General features: G+C 55.7%; 1 protein-coding gene and 1 long non-coding RNA gene across 4 annotated transcripts in view; one reads left to right on the top strand and one right to left on the bottom strand.

Annotated features, from left to right (window-relative positions):
- The window catches only part of PEMT (phosphatidylethanolamine N-methyltransferase), a 43396-nt gene extending 32511 nt beyond the window's left edge, over nt 1–10885 (bottom strand). The window contains exons 1-2 of one of the 3 annotated variants that reach the window (XM_054843306.1): nt 10660–10885; nt 7942–8049 (exon numbers count right to left, since the gene is read on the bottom strand). In XM_054843306.1, the coding sequence (XP_054699281.1) occupies nt 7942–8034 (93 nt within the window). In that variant the 5' untranslated portion in view covers nt 8035–8049; nt 10660–10885. Of the gene's footprint in view, nt 1–7941; nt 8050–9672; nt 9741–10329; nt 10481–10659 lie in introns of those variants that run through there. The other 2 variants (XM_054843305.1, XM_054843307.1) reach the window with 2 other exon arrangements.
- LOC129213381 (uncharacterized) lies at nt 9909–11412 on the top strand. The gene is made up of 2 exons (XR_008579428.1): nt 9909–9985; nt 11253–11412. It is a non-coding gene; the product is annotated as an uncharacterized LOC129213381 (long non-coding RNA).
- Nucleotides 11413–13943: the final 2531 nt, after the last annotated feature.

Raw genomic sequence — 13943 nt, 5'->3', positions numbered from 1 at the left:
CCAGGCAGGCACAGAGCTGATGCTGGAGAAAGGGCAGGAGGTGAGAAAAGTAGGCAGGAGTACTGTAAAGGATCATAAAAGCTGCATGTACATTTTCCTTCCCTGAAAATGTCTTTGTGCTTTTATGGCAAGGAGCTGCTACAATTACAGCTTCCTTTATAAGCGAAGCACAAACCAGATAATGAGCAAACCTCCCACTGCACAAAGGAGGTGACGAAGGCATTCTGTGAGCCCTGATGGTCAGGCTTCCCCGCAACAGCCGAAGGCAGAGAAAATTGTTAAAACCCATCTCCATTTCACGCACTTCAGGGGCGTGAGCTGCTCGCAGCCTGCTTTTTCTTCCCAAAAGCGCAAAAAGGATCACACCAAAAATGATTGTGCCTACACAGACAGCGAGGGAAAACCCTTCAGCCAGACAAAGCAGCAGCTCGCACGTCCCGACCTGCAGAACAAGCCCACGGCTGCATCATCCCGGGTCTGGAGGAGTAAAAAGAGGGAACAAAAAAGGTTTTGCAAGGAAAAAACCCAAGCAAGATATTGCCAAATCGAGACAAGTAGGTAATGCACTAGGGAGGTTCATGATTTCAATGACACATGGGAAAATCAAGAGCTCCTGTCAGCCTTCCTCTTGCTGACCCCAACATTCGCGCGGAGATCAGGGGAGTCTGATGAAGCCATACGCAGGTGCGCAAGCCTGGGGCTTCCAGTTTTTCTGGCAACCAAACTTGTAATTTTCTAAGAGAGTTGCCCTTCTTTGCACGTGAGCAAGCATGGAGGTTCGGATGGCTTGGCAGGGAAAAGGAAAATCAGGCAGCGGCTTGCTGGGTAGGGCTACTTCATCCTGCTCCACAGCCCTTCCCCTGGGTCAGGGCCACCCTCTGAAATCAAAGCCCCTTGCTCTGAACTGCTGCTCCCATCGCTCTGCAACGCATCAACCAAAGCCAATGCCCAGGCATGCTCTATGTCCACAGCTCGTGTCCACCATCAACCTGATGTATCAGCACCAGCTTCCCAAAATCGACTGTGTTCTCCCTGGGATGGTGTACAGGGGTTTTAAAGCTTTGTCAGGATGCCTTAGAAAGGGGATGTAAGGGGGCGGGGAGGGGTGCAGATATTTGTTTGCTTTAACTGAGATGAGGCTCCTAATATTTACCAGGAACCAGTGCCCACCGGTGATCAGGCTGCTGAACTATCTGGTTTCACAGTGAAGAGAGCAGGGATGTGGGATGCTCCTGCCAAGTGCCATTTACAGCTACTCATGTCATTGGGGACACAATATAGGTGGAAAAGAGAAGGAGGGGCTTGCTTTACTGATTTACTAATCTGCTTTACTACCCATTTGCTACTACCACGTGAGCAACTGGAGATAAGTGTCCCCACGGCGTTCATCAAGGCGGGAGAAAAGAGAGAAAACAAGGAAGCATTTTCTTTGGGGTGCCAACCCCGTGTGCCACCAGCCTGCCACAAGCCAGATCCAGCACCCCCACCGTGAAACCCCAATGCCTCCCTCCGCACCACAAGTCTCCAGGCATGCAAGAGATGCAATTGCATCATGATGGAAGGCAGGCTTCTTACGGATGGAAGGCAGGGTCTTATGGAAATGATCTCCCAAGAGCACCCAGCAGACTGCACGTCTGCATCTCTTTGTCAAAGCAGCCTATTTCGGAAGATCCCATCTTTCTGGGAACTGGGCAGGCTTCTGCTAAACAATCTGTGCAATGACACAGCCGGAAAACTCCCAGCTCACGTCTGTGATTGCAGCAGACACACAACCCGGGAGGGCCCCGGACAGCCGATGTCCCGGGGGAGGCAATGGGTTTCCCTGCTCGGGACTCCAGCAGCTCCCAACCCCAGGGCTACGCACAAACGCTGCCAAAGCCCAGGGCCACACAGGAGGACCTGCAGTCCTCCACGCCTCCCGGTCTGGGTAGATCATAATTCTTTTTTGCCTCCAGCTGCATTTTTTGCCTTGTCTCATGGGATGCAGGTGGTCATAGACTTGTCATTTCACAGAGTAACATCTTACAGCAGCACCTCATCAGCAGGAGAAAACGTTTAGCAGCAGCGTGTCAGGATAGGGATGGGGTGGGACAGAAAGCAAAGGGGGGTCTTCTGTAGACCCAACTTCTAGGGTCTACAGATAATCCTCTGATGCATATGGAAACAAGACTCTTGGCTTAAATATGTTTTTTCATCTTTTGTGCATGTGCTGACTTATTTCAGTGGGGCTGCCAGCAGCCCACAGTTTATTTTTAAAACACTAAACAAGAAAAGTCCAGTACATACAACAAACACCCTGGGTTTCTAGAGAAGCATTCTGCAGAAGCTAAAAAAAGGAGACTGCTTTTTGAGTCAGCTTGGCCATGATCCATAGGGGACTGCGAGGTGAGAGACAGATTCTGACCTCTGCTTAGAGAAACGCCGAGCAGGCATGTCGCGCACCAGCTGGATCCCAAATTCACACTAGGAACGGGCATGGAAACAGCTCAGCCACCGAAGCACACCCTGCCTTGGCAGGTACCCATGCCCGGTGGCAGGGAAGCTGCTCGAAGGATTGCTACCACCTCGCCTGGAGCCCCGAGGGCTGAGACCCTGCCTAGCTCAACACACAGATGAAGCATCTCAGCTCCCAGCTGCCCAGCCAGGCTGGGCTCCGTGATTCCTCCCGCCGCAGGCAGCTCAACCTGCGAGGACATCGTAAAAAGATATTGCATGGCTTCTCAAAGAGGATTTAGATGAAAACACCACCACCCCTAGCTGGGAGGCTGCAGGGAAGCGGTGCTGAGATGAAGGATGTGGCTCTCCCTCAAGGTGACAGCACTCCTAATTGTGTCACTCCAGCCGGCAGGCCGGAGGATGTGACCCAGTTTTGGTGCCTGTTATGTGGCTCGCAGCGGTGCCGACACGCTGGAAAAGCTAAATTTAGGAGCCAAACAGACACGGTGTTACACACCCAGCGAGGACTCACTCCATTACGAGATGGCCAGAGAATCGATGCTGTCTGCTCACCACACACGTTACAGCATCGCTGCAAAGCCCTCGCCACCTGAGTGGGAAGCGTTACCAAGTCACTCGGAATAAAATTGCCACTAAATGTTGTTTGGGGGAGAAAAAGAAAAAGAAAAAAAAGCAATTCCTCGCTCTTTCTCGGGCATTGTAGGAAAACGGCTATTGCTGCCTGGTAGAGAGTCCAATTACGAATAATGTGCGTTTTCTCCCTGCACAAAGGATGAAAGGCATCAGAGCTGGTGGTGACATTTTAAGACCGGAGATGTAAGAGTGAATCTGAGCCTCATTTCAAGCCCAGCTTTACCCCAATAAAGAAACACTTTCTGCAGTCAATTGCCTTGCAGCATAGCTTGAAGCGCCGCTATTGATCTAGCATCTGTTATGAGCAGATAATCATCGTCACTGTGCCATGGCTTCTACAACAGGATCTAAAAGCACTTTCCAAAGATGGTTGAGGGCTGTTTTTCTGCTCTCACCCTCTCACCCGTGGTTACAGGCAGAGGTTTGCAGGGGAGCCCACGAAACTCTCGCAGGTTTGCAGAATCTGAAGGCCAGACAAAAAAGCTATAAATCACTCTGACTTGTTCATCTCCCAACCCTGTAAACTTCAGCTAACCGAGGTGTACTCCCTGCAAGGCTCTGCCTGCCGCTCCAGCCCCAGCCCTCCCGCAGCCATTTCATACCCTGCAATTTCCCTTCCCCAGCAAGGTGCTAACACACCACCATCAAGCCACCGCTCAGTCCTTCCCTTCTGCAAGACAGACAGCCGGAGCTGCTAAAATCCCCCAGCATCAGGCATTTCTCTCCTGCCCCCAGAAGCTTTCTCGGAGTTTGGCTCACTGAGGTCTGAATCCCAACAGCTCCCGGCAGCTTCCCAGCAGCTTGGGGAGGTTTTGGGCCAGGCACCTTCCTCCGAGTTTAGCAAGAAGTGGTCAGAGGTAGGTGAAATAGGGCTGCCAGCGCCTGCAAACTCCCCCCTCCCTGCCAGCACAAGCACTTCTTTTCCACTTGGCAGATTCCTCTAGCCTCCAAAAAAGGAGAAAAGGATGGGAAATTAAAAATAAATGAACCAAGAGATACACATCGATCAGGAGCCAGGCGTTGTCAGCCCAGGTCCCTGTGCAACTACTTCTTTAATCAAAACCTCATGCAGTTTAAACACTTGACAGAAGTCTAGAACAGAGATCTTGTTGCCCTGAACAGGAAAAGCTGCAACCTTGAAGAATAAAATCACACTTGTCTGATGGGGTCTATTTTCTTTACAATCATGCTAAATTATCCTAAGCCCGTTCCTAATTGTGACATTTGAGGTTTTGCCCTGCAGATTCCTGCGAGATGCATGGGTGTCTTGAGGGGGTCACGGAGGTGGCGGGAGGAACAAGCTCTTGGGTGGCAGCTGAAGATGTGCCATTTCTAAATCAGTCCGTGACGCCAGCTGTAAATTTTTAAGAGGCTCAAATCAAGAAAAGGATTGCTGATGGATGCACTCCCCACTTGAAACTAACTTGCGTGGTGATGGACGTCAGACTACCTGGCTCACAGCTACGCCACTTGCCTGTTTGCTATTGAGACTGTCAGAAACCTTCCAGCTTTCTAGAAACTCCCCGTGTGCCAAGGCTCGGCAAGCTCTTTAAAGCCTCCCGCATGCAGGTTATCTGCCTCTCCTACCTTGAAAATGTTTGTCCCCGAGGAGTTGCTATTTAATACCTTCCTTAGTTACCAAGGGATGGGAAGTTTCTCCCATCGTTCTGCGGCTTTCCAAACACAGATGGGATTTATTGAAGTTTCTACTGCTCTGACCTCATTAACGTTTTATGGCACGGCTCCAACGACGCGCCTACTCCCCGCCAGGTGCCCCTCAACAGCCCCACGACGGCTCAGGTCTCCCGGCTGCATTGAACATCCCTGGGGAGCTGTAAGCAACATCATTCCCAAAACGGCTCCGCTGCTGCCTCTCGGGGCCTCGCCTGCACCCTGCCTCACGCAGGATCGTGGATCCCAGCAGCTCCTTTCGTAACAGCCGCAGCGGGTGGGAAAGCAGAGACAGCATGAGGAGATGGAAAAAAAAAAAGAAAAAACCTCCAGAGAATAGTGCAGGAACACATCTAAGCTGTGCCACAGACACATAACCTGGGGGCCACCCAGGGACAGGCAGGATTTTAATTGGCACGGAGGAGGGGAAGCAGAAGAGGGAGTGCGAGCCCTGGGTTTGGTGGGGAAATGCAGCAGGCAACCCTGGGGTGACATTCATGGTACCCCCCCCCGGCACACGCCTGCAGGGAGGAGGGTGGGAATTGGGAGTCCTGAGGCCTTTTTTGGGGAGCTTTTCTCCCCTGTGGAGAACAGGAGGGAACATCAGCACAGCCTGGCTGGAGTCCTGCAAATCGTCCCACTTAGGCTCTGGTCCTCTAAATTGCTCTCTCAACCCCAGTACATAAATCGACCCAACAAGCATCAGGGTTTTCTGCAGATCCCCGCTCCCCCACAGCCTTTGGAGTTCCTGCTTCAAACTCCCCAAACCCTGCAGGTTTTGTCCCAAAGAAACATGCCTGGTGCTTACCAGGGCAAACGCCTCGCTATGCTTGAGGCCTTGAGATGTGCCTCTCCATCAGCCGAGCACCGCATGGAGCCGGGGTTTCCCCACCACATATTTATTCAGAGGCGCTGCCCAGCAAGGACAAGCCGGCGCCAAACTTTGCGAGAGGCAGACCTGGCCGGAGTTCAGCAGAAACGGGGAATTAAGACACTGAACTAAATCAATGAATCCCCACCCAATTTCTACCCAAACCAGGAATGTCATGCACAGGAGGGGTTTTCACCAGGGTTCCACATTACTTATTAAGCACGGAGAGCAGACAGTGTTTGGCACTGCACAGAAATCCAGTCTTTGCACTAAAGCTCCTGTGAGCCCAAAGTAATTCAGATGCAGAAGCAGTCTCAGCTGCCGGGAAGGAACTCAAATAGCAAAAGACAAAGGGAGCCTGTCCAGGATCACAGAGAAAGAAGGAAGAGTTGCTGGCTAGGTGCAGGCAGGGGACGCTGATCACATGGGGAAAAGGATGGGGAGGAGGTAAAGGCAGCAGGTCGGGGAAAATCCAGGGGTGGCTGGGGCCACTCCTGCTAAAATGCACTCGATAGCAGGGGCTTGCTCAGGGCTGCAGGTCCCACAGCCGCCCCGCAAGAGCCTTCCAGCAGTGCCTGCTGTGAGCTGCACACTGGGACTGGCAGAGCCTGAAAACGCCAGGGAGATGCTTGGGGGCCTGGGCAGAGCAAGCGAATGGATGGAGGCACACGGACTGCGAGAACCACCCGTCCCGTTACACTGGGGAAACATTAGTGCCACGCTCACCTCCCCAGAGCTTTCCACTAACACACCAGCTCAGGTTGCTCACTGCAAACCCATGCAGAGATGCCTTCTGCTCCCAGGCGCAGGCCCTGCATGTCTTGCTTGCAGTGCCACCTGCCGCCAACGGCAATGCTTTTCAGATGCTGCAAGGGGACAACAGCAACGCAATGAACTTCCTGCTGTTACATCAGCTTTCCCTGTCCTTTAACAGCAGCCAAACTCTCGATCCAAAAAGCAACGCTATTTCCCAAGCTGCAGGCATCCCACGAGTCGCAGGCGTAGCAGCAGACGCTAATAAAGCACTATTTTCTTTCCCTTTTATGCAGTTTCTCGCTGGAGCCAGTCTCTTCCCCCCAGAGACCACATCCTGAATCTTCTTGTTCGTTGATTCTTTATGCTAAATGATGACTCCGCAGTCGAAATAATGTGGCATATTCTAGTTCACATTTCAGACACCGTGAGACTTTTTAATAACGAGTTGCATGAAAAATTAGGGAGGCTGCAACAAAGAGCTCCGACGGAGGTTTCCAAAGTGACTCACAGCCAGGAGAGCCTCGCTTTTCCAAAGCCCAGCGTGAGACAATCTCAAGAGCCCCCGCGCTCAGAGAGAGCCGAGTCCTCCCCCTCTGGAAAAATAAGGCCTTTTTAAGGAGACTTCCCCACGGTGAGAATCCCTGCAGGGAGGTTTGGCGGGTGGTTTGAGGAATCTTGGCTGAGATGACATCCCATTCCTACGAGCGCTCGCGGGGAGAAGGTTTCACCCCAGACCTCAGCTGTGCTGCCGAGGGTGCTGTGGGGTGGGAGTCACCTCATGCTGCAGCCAGCCTGGGCTCCCTGCTCGGCACGTTGGCTTTACAACGCTCCAAAACAGGGCCAGCAATGATTCTTGGTGCTCTTGCAGGGAGGTAGCAAACCACAGTGGTAAAGGGCTGCAGAGACTCTTCCAGTCTCGGCTCCCAAAGCGCTATGGCACCCACAGGGACAGCGAGCATCACCGGTGCACAGGTATCCCCGCTCCTACTTAGGGCTGCCTTGCTGCCAGCCCTGCAGCTCTTTGCCAGACTTTGCAGCACGATGGAGGGGGAATGTTTGCAGGTTAACTTTTGGCTGACTGTTTTTGCTTCCTGCCATCCACACAACCAGCTGCCAACATATTTCAAGGGGAAGCAGCGGGCAACGTATCCAGTGCAGCCACCAGCAGCTAATGCCATTTATGCTCAGTCCCAGTGGTGACCAGTGCCTGGCTGCTGGGCTGGGAAGTGAGGCAGGAGGCGGCTGAAGGATGCGTTTGATTGCTCTGCGCCCTCTCCCAAGCTCAGCTCCTAATTCCTTCTGCGCTGGCTCCCACCTTCAGCTCCTCTGTGACACCCGCCACAGCCACCCCCAGCCCCAGGTGTTCTCTCTGCAGCACAGCTCCCTGCTCACCCACTTCTAACACCTAATAACTGACTACCACTCACCCCACCCAGCGCAGCAGACTTCCCCAAAAGAGATTTTTCTTCCAGTGCGGCCCAAAGGAGATCTCCCTGTAGCTGGCAAAGGAAAGCTAAAAATAACGGGGCAGCTGGCATGCAGGCAGCTCTTACCACGTTCCAGAAGAGGGGGTTGAAGGCAATGGAGAGGACAGCCGCAATGAAGCCAGAGTCGGTCACGTCCACGTAGCCGAAGAGCCGCGCCATGGCTGTCACATCCACCTGCGGGGGGGAAGACCAGTTACTGGGGGTGCAGGTTTCTGCAGGGGCTCCAGGTGTTGCACCCGAATACGGGGCACTTCATCTCAAACCAAACGCATCAGCTGCCCTGCAGGAGTGGACAAATCTTTTAATGGCCCGAAGCAATGCGTTGTTACAGCTCGCAAAGCACTATGTCAGGGTGCAAAGCCAAGAAGAGGGGTGGGGGCTCCTCCAAGCTGGCTCCCCCCAACACCTGGGCGATACCGGGCTCTCAGGGAGCCTCACGTTTGCAGCATTGCCCAGAAGGACACGGGCACTGCCAGGACACTGCTGCTGTGAGGACGAGCACCAGCGCTACAGGGCAGCTGCCAACCCAAGCGTGTTTCCAAGCCGCAGGAAAGGGAGCGCCATTTCCCAGCACCTCAGTGTCCCTGGGGACGGAGGACTGTCCCAGGGATGCTGGTCTGTGTGGAAACTCCAAGCCATGAACTGTGTCAGCCTCAAACTAGCCTTCCAAAAGGCAGGAGCGATGCAAACCTCCTTCACAGTGAGGGGGGATGCATTTGCATTGTAAGAAGCTACAAAAGACTTTTCTGTCTTACTTAATTACTACAACAAAAAATCCTTAAAGCTCACTTTTTTCCCCTCTTTCTCCTTTTAAAAGATATTTTTCCCAGGATGGCTCCCTGACATTGTCAGCATTTTTACGTGCAATAAGCCATGCTGCTTCTCCATCCCCGCCCCCTCTCCCTGCAGTGGTATTTGGATGAAAAACAACCAGCGCCTTTTTTTTTTTTCCCAAAAACTTTGAAAACAAAAGACAAAATAGCCCAGCCTAAGCCCTTCCCTCGCTTGAATCAAAATCAAGACAACACTGAGACGTGGAAGGATTATGCTTCCCAAACACAGCTGTGTTTGCAAGTCTTTCGGATGCCAGGGGACAGGAAAGGCTTGAAAAGGCATCAGCTCCACCTCGCGTGTCCAGGAGAGAAATTCCCACTGGCTCCTCACAGGTTCTTCGAAGGAACCAGACCTGCAGCAGGATTCATGGAGAGGGGCTGCTAAACCGGGCACCTCTCGTAGCCAAGAGCAAAGGCCCTGGGAATGGCTCCCATGCTGCCCTGGGGCAAGTCCAGCGGCTCCGGGTGCCTCCTGCACAGCCACAACTGCTGGCAGTGCAAAGTGCACAAGTAAAGGCCGTATCGCTCCAGGGAAACAGGGGGATCCTCATGGGGGTCCAAGGCTGCCTTCAAGCTGTGCCAGCTCCCCCAGGCTCCTCCATCCAAGCCCTCAGAACATGGGTGCTGGCGAGGAAGGATGGGGACAGCCCCTAGGGCCTGATCCTGACTCATCTCCCCCTACTCCCACCCTCCCCAGCCTCTCCTCCCCTCCTTTCACCTCCAGCAGGCCTTCGCCATCAGACCTCGTCACTTCAAGCGCTGTCAAGCCGTAACCCGGGCACGCAGACAGCCGCTGGCACCGGGACCGAACTGTCTGGTCCCACTTCAATCACAAACCCGTGGGACCAGGACGGCTTCTTTCCTCTCGTTTCGTACAGCTCTGAGCACACCACCAGCACAGGCTGAACAAAAGCTTCTTGACCTACTAACTCCTGGCTGGCAACATCGTTAACATTGCACTCACCTTCTTTTCTCCTCAACCACCAAATTCGCTGCTGCCAGCGGGAGGCAGATTGGCCTGTGCCTCATATGTGCTTTTAGGGATAAAAAGGGAGCCCATTAGGATGAGTTGTCTCTGCAAGCTGCTGGGACAGCCACGTAACAGGCACAGAACATTCAACTTTGCACCCTCCTCCACGACAGGCCATAAATAACGGTGGCAAACACTGCCCGCTTGCCTGCGGCCCCAAAGTCAGGGACGCGAGAGCTGCGTGGGCACCCGGGCGAGAGCTGCGTGGGCACCCAGGAGAGAGCTGCGTGGGCACCCAGGGGAGCGGGTGGCAGCACCCCCGGGACTCCCGTGCGGTGCCGGTGCAGCCCTTGCCACGTGGCCGGAGCGTGCCGTCGTGGCTTGGGTGCAAACGGGCTGGGGAGGGCGGCGGGTGCACCGCGGGCACCGGGTACCGAGCGTCCCCGGGGTCTGCTGCACCTGCAGGCACGCGCCGGGGGGTTATCGCTCTGCGGAGCCCCGCCATGGCACCGGGAGAGACCGGGGGGTGGGGGGGGACCGGCCCCAGGCCGCCCTCCGCAGCCGAGCGGCAGCGGCCCAGACCGGGCCCTTCCCCGGTGGCGCAGTGAGCCCGGCGCTCCCCGCCCGCCGCCCCCCTGGACCCGCCGGTACCTGGCCGTACTCCAGGCCGCCCAGCCCTTCGCAGCACTCCCGCGGGAAGGGCCGGCCCCCGCCCGCCGCCGTCGCCCGCCGCCCCGCGCCCGGCCCGGACCGCCCCGCCATGGCGCGGGGCCGGGGTCGCGCCCCCCCCGCCGCCGCCGCCTCCCCCGCCCGAGGCCGGCCGAGCGCGGAGCCCCGCGGTGGCGCTGACGAGAAGCGTAGTCCCGCCTCCGCCGCCACCGGCAGGGCCCCGGCACGGCGCGGGGGGGAGCCGGGCCTGGCGACGCGGCCGGGCCGGGCCGGGCCTAGCGGCGGGGCCTGCGGCGCTGGGGAAGCACTGACCTCGCCACGGGCCCGGCCGCCTCCGTCGAGGGCTGCGAGCGTGTGTCCGGCCGCGGCGGGGGGGAGGGCGGCCCGTGCTGCCGGCGCCTGTACTTCGACCCTGCCCGGTGAAGCAACCGGGCCGCGGCGCGGGTCGGTCCGTCCCCGTCCCGTCTCCCCCCCCCCCCCTCCCCGGAGCGGGTGGGACGGGGCCCTTGGGCCCCCCAGGGACCGGGCTTTGCCCCACCGGGCAGCCGGCGTGGGGCCGCCCGCGGGGCCGTGCGTGGGAGTGGGGGTAAAACAGCCCGGAGGGGAGAGCGGGCAAGAAACCGAGGTGCCAGCGCTGCAGCGGGGGCAGAGCCTCTGCCCGTGTTCAGCGCTCAGGCAGGGCCGGGGGAGGGAAAGGGCTCCACTTGTTTTCTGGTACTGGAAAGGCTGTGGAAGTTAAATGTTCTTTGCCCAACATTACTCATTCCAGGGCAAAATGTAAAGCCATCAAGTCTGGATCTATTTTAAGGGCAATTCTCTGCGCACTATTCCCTTCAGCAGGTGTAATTTTTTTTTTTTTTTATTGCTGTTATTATTCATACTAATATTATTTCACTCCTCTCTAGGATGTTTCTGGTTAATGCACCTTATGGGCTGCAGTCCCGGACTTGCCTGTGCATGGGAAATCAGGTCGTATCATCCCCACAGACCTCTGAGGGTCTCTGCATGGACCATCTGCTTTTGCAGACCCTCCTTTGAGGGGAAATAAATTTTCTTCAAAAATGAGTTTGATATGAAGGAAGCCTCATGAATGAGCTGCAAGTGTCCCTCCCAGAGGTCTCACAGGAGTGGGGAAGGGACAGGAGGTCTGAGCGTTCGTGCCCTGGCAAGCACCGAAAACGTGCCTGAGCGATGGCTCACGTGAAACCCTCCCTGGCATCCTTGGAGGCCCAGGGGATCCCAGCTATGACACTCGGCCCCACGGGAGACGGTGTTTCCTTAGTTCTGCTGCTCCAAACCCCTCGCTGCAGCAGCACATCCCCACCTCCTGCCCTGCAGGGTCGGCTCCTGCACTCGGGGTGCTTGCACAGGGCTGAACCCCGTCCCGCCTGGGCCCGATGAGCACGTTCACTGTATAAATTACAGCGCCAGGCCGGTTTGCGGTGAGACACGCACGAAGGCGCCGTGGGTGGGAGCAGCGTTCCTTATGGATGATCTCCAGCTGCTTCCGGCCTCTTTTCCCTCGCGCTGGATAATTTTGCTGTGCCGAGCGTGTAATTATTGCCTCTGTCATCTCCGAGGCTGGGGCGCGGGAGCGGATGGGAGGATGTTTATTTGTGAGTCCCACTAGCTGGGTGCTTGGGGCAGCGGGGAGGGTGAAGGGGATGCAGTGGGGAAAGCAATGATGGCTGTGTTCAGAGGGGAGGAAACATCCCCCCAGGCAGGGAATTAGCAGGGAGAAACCTTCTCCAAACTGTCTTCCCTGCTGCAAGGGGAGGATGTCCCGGTGCTGCCAGCGCTGCCAGCTGGGAAAGGACAGGGATGCCGTGGCAGGCTGGGAGGAGGAATGGGTCTGGCCAAGAGATGGAAGGAGGGGTGGTGAGGAGGTGCAGAGGGGTGAGCTGTTTTGCTGGCTCCTCACTCAAGGCCAGCAGAGCTGGGCTGTCATGGACACGTCTGTCCTGTCACCCCACATTGGGGGGGCACCCAGCGAAGGCATGTGCTGCAGGACCCGGTGCCCTACCACCAGCTCAGCTGTGTTTAGGTCAGGGAGCCCCCACGCCATTCCCACTGCCAAATCCTCTGTTCAGGGAATGTTTTCCACGTAAGAGGGATGGGGGTGTTTGCGGCGGTGGGGCCCCTCCATGCCGACCTCCGTCCCGCCTCGGAAACATCCTGGCAGCTGTGAAGGACACAAAGAGGGCTTTCTGCAGGGATGGATTTTTCTTTGTGTCGCCTCTCCCCATGGCATGCCTTTTATCCAGTTCTCCGTTTCCGAGCACCGAGCTAAGGAAGAGGGCATTGCCCTCGGCTTTCCCAAGTCCTTTCTCAGCTTGAACTCCCCCAGCGTCCTTTGAAATCCCACCACGGCCCCGAGAGGTCACCAATGAATATGGAGTTGTAAATGCCTGTGTGGGCAGAAAGCACTTAAATGAAGTCATTCGTAACGGCGGCGATGAGCTGCCCTGTCGGAGGGAGGACCGGGAGCCGGCTCGCTGGTTGGCAGCTGTTAACGGCACACGGTGATGGTGCAGCCGCTGTTGCTTCTGCTGGCATCTGCTGCAGCGGCACTGAAGGGTTTCCGTGCGTTTGACACGTTCATCGTGTGCAGCTCAGCAATGCATGCGTGCGTCAGTCCGGAGAAGGATGCTCTCTGCCCCTGGCTCAGTGAGCTGCAGTTTGCTCAGGAGCATTTCAAACTCAAGGAGACCCAGGGGACTCTCGACTCACAGAAATCCAGGGCAGGGAGTGCTATTGGGTAGGTTTCCCTTAGAAATGAGACATTAGTTGTGAAACTGCAGCCAGGTCAACTTCAGCACAGAGGGACATCTCTCCTTACAAGTCCAAGAGAAAGCTTCCAGGCCAAAGGACTGGTTTCCTCGCTGAGAAAAGGGGGAAAAAGGGATATAAAGCACCCACAGCTTCCACTCTCCACAGGCGACTCTTGCTGCATTCCTTTGCAAAGCAGGACAAGCTCATAAACTCATCTGCAGGCCTGCGGCTCCTATAGCTCCCCTCTCACCCATCACTCCAGCCAGGTGAACCAGACTTTATGGCTGTCCCCAGCAAGCCTTGGTGGTCACCAGGAAGGGCTGCTTTCTGCTGGCAACCTTGGTTTCTCATATCTGAGCTTGCAATCCGCCTGGTCCCACCCCAGCTACATCCCTTGCTGATAGAGGTCCCATGGGGGACCAATCCTTTGCATCCCTTCCCTGAAGGCTGTGTTGTGGTCCACGTGTTTAAACCTGACCTGAAATAAAGCTGACCCCCATAGGTTTAACCCTTGCAAACCTGCAAGAGCTTGGACTGATGGGTCACAGAGATCAAGGACAGAGCATCAAAACACACAGTGAAGGACAGCACTGCAAGCCTAGAGAGAAGCAAATAACGCTGGAGTGCAGAGCTGAAACCTTGGGCAGAAGCAGCAAAATTGCAGATACTCTTCTGTCCTCCATCAGATAACACATTGTCACCAGCGGTGCAATGCTGCAATCCAGACCTGCAATCCTAGTGGAAATCCTCTAGTGTTTGTGCTGGAGGTTAGCTCTATTTATATTCTGATGAATGATTTACTCGAGTAATTGGCACACAGTTCC

This window comes from Grus americana, chromosome 15 (assembly GCF_028858705.1).
Source record: "Grus americana isolate bGruAme1 chromosome 15, bGruAme1.mat, whole genome shotgun sequence".
In the NCBI taxonomy this organism is placed as follows: Eukaryota; Metazoa; Chordata; class Aves; order Gruiformes; family Gruidae; genus Grus; species Grus americana.
The sequence above is the reverse complement of the archived record's forward strand: the minus strand, read 5'-3'. Positions and strand labels throughout refer to the sequence as shown.